This window comes from Coloeus monedula (genome assembly GCF_965178545.1).
Source record: "Coloeus monedula genome assembly, chromosome: 28".
Lineage (NCBI taxonomy): Eukaryota > Metazoa > Chordata > Aves > Passeriformes > Corvidae > Coloeus > Coloeus monedula.
Window position 1 is genome coordinate 650,929 of NC_138808.1, and position 8,519 is coordinate 659,447.

Consider the following 8,519-nt stretch of genomic DNA (forward strand, 5'->3'; position numbering starts at 1 on the left):
CAGCAGATACCGATGCAAAGCTGCCAAAGCTGCCGGGGCATAGACAAAGCACTTAACACCTCCAGCACGTGTTACCTCTCCTACAGGTGGGAGGGAATGGCGCTTAGGAGCATTACCTGCAATACCTGACACCCCCAAAAACCAGGCAGCCACTTTCGTACCGGCACCAAATCTCAACGCCACAAGACTCCTGCTCCTGCAACAGCCATGGCAGGTCGAGGCTGAAATCGGCTCTTTTCTACCCCAAACTGCCTGAATGCGCAGCCCTCAGCTTGGGATGGCACCTCTGGGCGGTCCCAGGGCCACCAGCACCGTGTCTCCCACGGAAACCACAGTCCCGGGTGACAGAGTGGGACACTGCCCAGGCACACAGCTCAGGGGACGGCGACACCCAACGCTGCCGAGAGAGGTCCCTGTCCAGGAAACCTGCTCACCGAGGGTTCCATCGATCCAACCCTTCCCTGCCGAGAGAGGTCCCTGTCCAGGAAACCGGCTCACCAAGGGGTTCCATCGATCCAACCCTTCCCACTGTAAACCCACGCTGGAGCGAGAATTCCGGACAGAGCAGGAGAACGAGCCCCAGCACAAGCGCCCGGATTCAGTCCCTGCACACCCTCCCCAGCCTGTCACGGCTATTTCAGTCTCCCCCGAAGGAGGGGAGCTTTGGGGAAATTGCCATCAACATGGGAAGTTTTCCTAAACCAAAAACTGATGCTGCCCCTGTGGAAATTGCAGCTGGGGGTTGCTGTGCCAGCAGTGACGGGAGCAGGAGGGCTCTGAGGACATGAGGAGCTGGACTGCAGCTGCACCACAGCCCAGCAGTGCCATTTTTAATCAAAACCACCAATTTAACACAGAAAAAGGTCTGTCCCAGCTACAGCAGCTCCTCTTTAAACCCTCATCAGAACGTAACTGGTGCAGCTGAGACTGATAAAGTCACACCTGAGGGCAATAAATTTGGATTTGCTCCCATTAAGGTTTCAGAGAAACCCTTAAATCTTATCCTAAAGAAATGCATGTTTATCTGCAGCAATTGCTTTGTTCTGTTACTCATTATTGAGGGTTTGCATATCATAATGTCACCACTGAGCTTCATTAGCAGGTATTTAAATGCTATCTACCAAACCTGATTTGCACAGAAGCTCCTTGTGGTTTAGGAAGTCTGAAGTTCAGGCTGTGGCCCGGATTCTCTTCCTTTGAGGTTGCCCCCGCCCCCCAGCAGTAGCACAGCAATGTATCTTACAGACTGTCCAGACCGCATTTATCAAACCTCACTGAGGCTAAAAATGAAGATATTTGCTCTGGGGACCCAATCTGAACATTCCCACAGCAAAATTAACTTTATTGGTTGAAAACGCCTCTCTCGAACCCTGACAGACTTTGTTTCTAACCTCCCTGTGAAACCCTCTTCCCCAAAGCTCTTCTCCCTGCCCACCACATGATGGAAAAGAGAAGTGAGGGTAAAGCAGCATGGAAATTTCAGCAAGGATCACAAACCCAGACAAACACATGCCAGGAAGAAGGAACTGCAGCAGAGAAGCTGGAGGCTCCTTCCTTTCCGCAGCTCAGAGTCAGGGACCCTCCAAGTGCTTCCAGCTGAACTGATCCCAAATATTCCCACCTGCAGCCTGAGCCCGGCCCCCTGCCAGGCAGGCAAGAGAACGCACCTTGTGACAGAGCCTTCTGGAAACACTCAGGGGACAGTTTCTGTCACAGATCTGGCAGACCAAAACTTGCCCCAGGGACCAGGTGGGACACAGGGGTGTTCAGCCCAGCCCCAGCAGCACAGGGGGTACCTGCGGGTGATGCACAGAAGCACCTGACCAATTTTAATGCCTCAGGTCAGCAGCTTCTTGATGGAATAAGGGACAGAAGCCACATTTATTGCATTCATCTCCACACGAGGAGACTCCACATGATTTTTATTTCTCCCTTATATTGCATTTCTGTAACTGTTACAGTATTAAAATGATTAACAAAAGCATAAAACTGGAACCAAAACCAAGGGGGGAGAGTGTCTCCTCCAGCATTCCGAGACCCGGCCCCTGGAACAGGACACGCTCTGCTCTCCCGAGGGAATCATCTGCCTTTCCCAGGAGCAGGAAGGCACTCAAGGCATGGGCTGCTGTAAGCCTGGCTGGTGGGAATCCTCAAGACAACTCCTGGTGCTTCACTGGATCAGCACTCTCGGGCAGGTGCGTTAGATGTCCATGTCGAACTGCTCTTCCTCACCTGCTGGGAGGGACAAAAGCACAGGTGAGTCCTCAGAGTTCCACATTAAATACCAAAGATTTTAGTGAAGGAGCGACTGGCAGCTGGCTGTGCTTCAGAAATGGGGTCGTTTGGGCTTAAAATGCATTCAGGCATCAGGGTTGGTGTGAAAATCATCTTGTGAAGCTCTGGTAAAGGTGTCAGCTCTGGGGGATCCACCAGAGCAGAGGGAAAGAAAATGCCCTTTAAATAATTTATTCTTAGCCTGCATTTCCTCATAACAAGGAATGTAGAGAACCACCATGAGGACAATCGCTGGGACAACCGAGACAGGCACATTTCACACTCATCATCCCAAGAGCTGCTCCCACAGCCGGACAGGAACCAGCGACGGCAGCCAGGAGCTGTTCCCGAGGACAGGGATTCTCTGGGAGTCACAACCCAGCACCCAGCCTGCATGTCAGGGTGCCAGGGAGCCCAGTGAGCCACTTCAGGTCACAACAGTGTGTCAGGCACAAGGCAATCCTGACTCTAGAAAGATGTTACTTGGAGTGAGCACAGAACAAGAGCCTTCAGATCTTTATTTTTAGAGAGAAGATAAATACTTGCACTTGGTGGGTTCTGGTTGCTTCAAGAAATAACCTCAAATAACTTTAAAACAATTCTTCAAGGGCAACATTGGCTTGTGTTGCTGCAGCAGGGCCTCAGTGAAGTGTCCCTGTCACAAAATGGGGTCAGAAACAGGCAGGAGGAATTTACAACTCAGGCTGATATTAAAAACCCAAGTAAATCCTGCTTTGAATTGTAACCTGAAACTCCAAGCAGCTGCAGCACTGCCCAGCACAGGGAGAGGCAGCAGCAGCTGCCCCTCTGCTCTCCACAGGGCTCCTAATCCAACAGCAGCTTCCCAAATGCTGAATTAATGGGAATTATATCAAATTACACCTAATAACTGCAAAAGTCACATTGCTGGGGCCCACAGCAGGATCAAACAACTACGAGAACCTTGTTACCCTGTGACACCGAGCCCACTCTGACTTTCCAAGAAGTCATTGGAGAATTGACCACAGTTCATGGGAATCTCCTGGCTCCACTCCAGCTCTGGAATTTCTAGGAACCAGCAGCGCACCTCATGGGTTGTTGGGGTTTTGCTGCCTGCGCTTACCTGCGCTCACTTTCTCCTCACAGTTTTGGACATGGTGGTTTTCAAGCTTCAACTCCTCCACGTTCGGGCTGGTAACGCCTGGAATGTCCGGAAGGTCGGAGGGGGGTGTTTTGGCAACGGGAGAATTGCGGCATTCCATCAAGAACTTACGGTCATAAATAATCCTGGTACCTGGGGGGGGGACAGGAACATGGTCAGGTGTCCCTGCCCAGGGCAGGGTGGGGAACTGGATGATCTTTAAGGTCCCTTGCAATCCAAAACACTCAGGGATTCTCGGGTATCTAAGCGATAGCTGTGATGTAGTGCTTCACTGCTCAGTCTGCGTCACCTCACCCCAAAGCCAGGTACATTGTCACCATTTCTGCCACTAAAGGTGAGGCATCAGGTACCCAAACGCTGCCAGCTGCTGCCCAGAGCAACACAGGACTCCAAACCCCAGGCAGGAGCTGGAAGCAGCAGATCCAGCCCCTTCCACCTTGCTCAAGGTCACACCAGCCCACAAAGCAAACAGAAAACTGAATTTATTTTCCACTCACAACCAGAACCCACATCCCACCTGAACCTGCAGGTGAATACACACCAGGGGACAGGACGTGGCAGGGCCGTGTCCCTCTGAGCGCTGCCCAGCGGGAATTCCTGCACGGACATGTCCCTTGGCAGAGCAGCAGTTACACACACCTTGCTCAAGGCTTACACAGATTGCTAATGCTCCAAGGGTTAACCAGGAACCACCCAGCTCCAGCCTACCACATCGAGCCTCTGGGCATGGATTTCTAGGAACATCACGGAACACCCTGTTCCTTATAAAAGAATTTCATGGAAAAAGCTCAAAAACCACAGGCAGAAAAGGGATCCCTCCAAACAGCCCACAGCCTTAACCCAGGAAGTGCTGGAAAACAGTGTTTGCTTTCCAAAACAGTGTTTGCACACCCCTCTGGATCAGGTAGGTCCTGCTCTGCTCCTGTTCCAGCCAGAGGGAAAGGAACTTGTCCTTGTGCCCTCCCCAAAAGCGTTAACTAAAGTACACACATGTGGGCAAACAGCTCCCATCACCATCTGTCCTGGAACAATCAACTCCCTTTGGTTTGAACACTATAAATATAAAATAAATACATAAAACAACATGTCCGGGTGTTGTGTTCCAACCAAGTTCTGCCAGGGAGTTCTCAAAACACTGAAAAACTTTTCACTGATGATTCTGAACTTGAGTTGTTTCAGGAGGAGGATCCAACCCAACAGTCAGCTGGCTGGGAGAGGGGTGTTAAATTCCTGGGAAGCTCAGGGAGCAGGACTAGGACAGGGATTCCTGGAACTGCGGCTCATGTACCAGCACCGGGAGCATGGAGCTTCCACGTTCCTCCAACAGCCTCATGCCCAGAGCTCCCGAAAGCAAAGGGCCTGTGGACAGCTGGAGCAGGACACCCTGGGCAGGACACCCAGCCTGGGCTGCTCCAGGCACAAAGAGGCTCCTTCACACGCCCAAAGCCACGTTCCCAGCAGCTCCCCGGTGCTGTCAGGGAGGCCAGGGTGTATTTAGCAGGAAAACCCACCCACAACGGGATGCTCGGCTCCCTGAGAGCACCACAAGGCAGACATGCAGCCCTGTGTGTCTGTCCTCCAGCAGCTCCGAATCCTCCCTCCCTCCCTCCAGCAGCGGGGTGATCCCGCAGCAGGGCCGGGCAGCACACGCTGTCCCCAAACGGGCCGGGACAGCCCCGAGCGCTGCCAGGTGGGCACACCCCGGCCACAAACACGGTCCAGCCTCTCCTCTCGCTGCCGACACTCGGCAACTCCCCGGGGAACAAGAGCTGACAGCCCCGGAGGGCTCATTACTGCGCGCCGCTAATTGCTCATTTCTGCTGTGTTACCCACGCTGGGGAAGTCTCCCACACCCCAACACAATCCCTGCAGCGATCTCCTGCTTTCAGAGGGAACACATGGCCAAAACAACCCCAAACCTCAGCTTTTCTGCACACACAAACCCCGGTGAGTCAGTCAGCAGTGTCACTTCCCCTTCTCTCCGAATTTTAACCCCTGGAATCCTGTGGTAGATCCGAGGGACCAACAAAACCTCCATCCCCTCCCACAGTTTGTTCTTTTAGCTGAACTTCAGGCACGGCTTCATCATTCCTGCTGCTCACATCCACCTGGGCAGGGAGGCAGTGACCTGCATTCTACAGGGTGTGGAAAAAAAATCACCCCAAGCCCCGGCTCAGGGGCACCAGAGGCAGCTGGAATTCCCCACACTGACCCTGTGCCAGGTGCCATCACCTGGAACCGCGGCCACTTCTCTAGGGGCCAAACTGCCAAAATTAAACACCCAAGGAGGAGACGGGGACACAAAACCTCTCTGATGGAGGAGCCCTTAGCATAATCGGTTTGTTACTCTTACTTGAGGATGAAATCCCCACAGATTCCTCTCCCGGCAGCTTCCTGAGGCTGCACAGGACGTCGCAGCAGACAAAGAGGGAACAAGCCCACGGCCTGTTTGCAGCAGCGGAGCGCTGTGCCTCCAGAATTTGGAGCAATTTGGGATTAGAAATAAAGAAAAAGGCCCCAGGGTTTGCTGACTGCCAAAGAAAACAGCAAATATTAGAGATCAGAATTAATCAGTAACCACGGGGAGGCCGAGGCTGTTCCCTGCGAGGCTCCCGAGGCGCTGCCGTGTTTCCCCAGCACGGACACCTGGGCAGGTGCTGTCCTGCTGCCCCAGCCCCCCCAAACCTCCGCTGCGTCCCGGGACAAAGCGGGGACTCCCCGTTCATCCTGCTGGGACAGAAGGGGAGCGCTCCCCCCTCCGCTCCAACCGAGCCCCTTCCCCAGGTGAGACCTCCCCGCTCTCCCCCACAAGGGCCCGCCCAGTCCCCCCTCGCAGGGACCCCGCCCGGCCCGGCGCTCACCGCCCGGCGTGGTCCCGAACACGGTGCCCCCCGGCGTGGTGCTGTAGTCGCCGGGCGGCAGCGGGGCCCCGTCGGGCAGGGCGAGGCATTTGCCGGGGCCCGGGATGTCGCGACTGGGCGTCTGCCCCTGGCAGCAGCGGCCCGACATGACGGGAGCGGGACCGGGAGCGGGACCGGGAGCGGGACCGGCGCTGCCGCCGCCCGCCCGCCGCTTCCGGGCAGCGCCACGCCCCTTCCGGCGGGCGGGGCGGGCGCGGGAGTGGGCGGGGCCACGCAGCAACGGGGGCGGGGCGGGTCCACCCCGGCCGGGGGCGGGGCTTGGCGGGAGGGGCGGGGCTATGCAAAGCAGGCGGGGCGGGGCTTCACGGTAAATGGGCGGGGCCTGGGCGGGACCCCCGGAGGGACCCCGGGTCCCCTTTTTGTGCTCCGTTGCCCCCGGGGCACCCTCGGGCCGTGCCCCCCATTCCAGGGTCGCGCTTCCCGTGCCGCGGGCCCTTCGGCACGCGGGGAGCCCACAGAGCCCTCGGGGGTGCTGGCAGCGCTGCCCCTTCGTGCCCTCCCCTGCCCACGCGGGGTGGCCGCCCTGGGAGGTCCGGGTGGTCCCCGTGGGAACGCTGCGGGGACAGATGTCCGCCCGGCTGGGTGGCAGACCCCCATCCCAAATGGCTTTGCCTCCCCCGAGGAGCCGGGAACAAATGCGGGAGGAGCCGCGGGGCCACACACGGGTCCGGCATCCCCCACGCCGTGTGCCCGGGGATGCTCCGGTGGGGCTGCCGGGCCTGGAGCTGTGGAAAAATAGGGTTTGTCTTAATACTTTATAAAAGAAAAGTTTTAAAGAGAGGCTGAATTGTGGTGGGAGGGGCGCAGGGTCGGCTGGGCGGGACCCCTGGGCTGGGCACGGGGGAGGCTGGGGAACCCAGGGATGAAACCCGGGCATGAAACCCCTCAGAGCATCCTTGGGACCACCCTGCTCACGAGTACCCTCTAGAAGAAGCCCTTCATCCCTTCCCTGGTCCCCCAGCCGTGGCCACAGGGCTCTGCTGACCCTCACCGGACACCGGTCCGGTGCTGACATCTGCTGACGGCCGGGATGCCGGGAGCCAGGCTGGATTCCAGCACAGATGACGGCACAGACACCAGCAGATGCCAGCAGCATTTCGGCAGCGCTCCGCCTGTGTTGCAGCACGGCGGGGTCACCGAGGCTGCGGCAGTGCCTGTCCCTGGGCCGGGGCCTGAGGCTGCTCTCCTGCTCCGGGCGGTGGTGGGACACAGCCAGCCCCGTCCTGCCCAAACCAACAGCCCGGCTCCGACAGATGGAGCTCGGCAGCCACGCACTGCTCCGAACCGTGGCCAGGGCCAGCCTCATCCCTGCGGAGCCACGGTCCCGCTCCGGGGTGCTGGGGGTCCTCAGGGCATCTCTGAGCATTTCCGATGGGGCAGCATTTCGGTGTCCCGGGCAGTGGTCTCCTGCCAGGTTGGGGTATGGACAGGGGTGTTTCTGCCCCCAAGGGTCCTGTGGGACTCCAGGCAGGCTGTGGTACCCCTCGGGAGCCCAGGCAGGCTGCGGTGCCTGGCAGGCAGCCCTCGCCCTGTGCCAGCTGCTGAATCGATTACTGGGCACTGGGGCAGGAAAACAACATTTCCGGCATGAAATGACATCAGCAGTGACCCCCAACCCAGCGAGGCAGCCGCTGCCATTTCCTCCTCCTCCTTCTGCTGGAGAATGGACCGTTATGGGGTCAAGGACTGGGGGAAGGTCAGGGTTTAAGGGCACATCCTGGCTGGGGCAGAGCAGGGCCGGCCCTACCACGGTGTCACCATCGCAGTGCCTGCTGGAGTTCGGTGCTCCCGGCAGCACACAGGGAACAGGATTCTCCTGCCTAGCTCCAACTGCCCGGGAGCTGCTGCAGGCAGGGAAGAGGCGTTGGGTGTTCTCCTGCTACCAGCACCCTCCGATTACAGCATGTTCCTCTCCAGGGCATTTTATCTGCCCATTCCATGGGCAGCTCCCCGGGCTGGATAGCCCTTCGTCATCTTCATGTGACACGAGGTTATCACATTATTGCCTTCTAAATCGGGAGCAGAAGTGCCTCTCCGAGGTGTCCGTCTCTCCACCAGCACTGTCTTTGCTTCTGACCTGCTTTGAATCACTGGTAGCTGAGCCAGGGTGGCTTTTGGTGAAGGACTCACTCCCCTGGCAGGGTCCTGGGGAAGAAAACGTGTTTTATAAGTCATGAAATGCC

The 8,519-nt window shown here is 57.3% G+C and overlaps 1 protein-coding gene across 2 annotated transcripts; it reads right to left on the bottom strand.

The window, feature by feature from the left end:
* Positions 1-1,892: 1,892 nt before the first annotated feature.
* Positions 1,893-6,497, bottom strand: EIF4EBP1 (eukaryotic translation initiation factor 4E binding protein 1). Of its 2 annotated transcripts, none has more exons than XM_082298407.1 (3): positions 6,277-6,497; positions 3,377-3,547; positions 1,893-2,232 (listed from the first exon to the last, which is right to left on the bottom strand). In XM_082298407.1, exons 1-3 carry the CDS (start codon positions 6,422-6,424, stop codon positions 2,201-2,203), a joined length of 351 nt encoding a protein of 116 aa, XP_082154533.1. In that variant the 5' UTR covers positions 6,425-6,497; the 3' UTR covers positions 1,893-2,200. The 2 variants fall into 2 exon arrangements, with proteins under 2 accessions (XP_082154533.1, XP_082154532.1); XM_082298406.1 differs by having other exon boundaries at positions 1,893-2,235.
* Between the last annotated feature and the right edge of the window lie 2,022 nt (positions 6,498-8,519).

Bases quoted from the DNA above. Each gene is read 5' to 3' on its own strand.
- EIF4EBP1 (XM_082298406.1), bottom strand. From the start codon at position 6,424: ATGTCGGGCCGCTGCTGCCAGGGGCAGACGCCCAGTCGCGACATCCCG. The intron at 3,548-6,276 runs GTGAGCGCCGGG...TCCCCCCCCCAG, and splicing joins GTTCGGGACCACGCCGGGCG to GTACCAGGATTATTTATGAC. The intron at 2,236-3,376 runs GTAAGCGCAGGC...TGTCCCTCCCAG, and splicing joins TGAGGAGAAAGTGAGCGCAG to CAGGTGAGGAAGAGCAGTTC.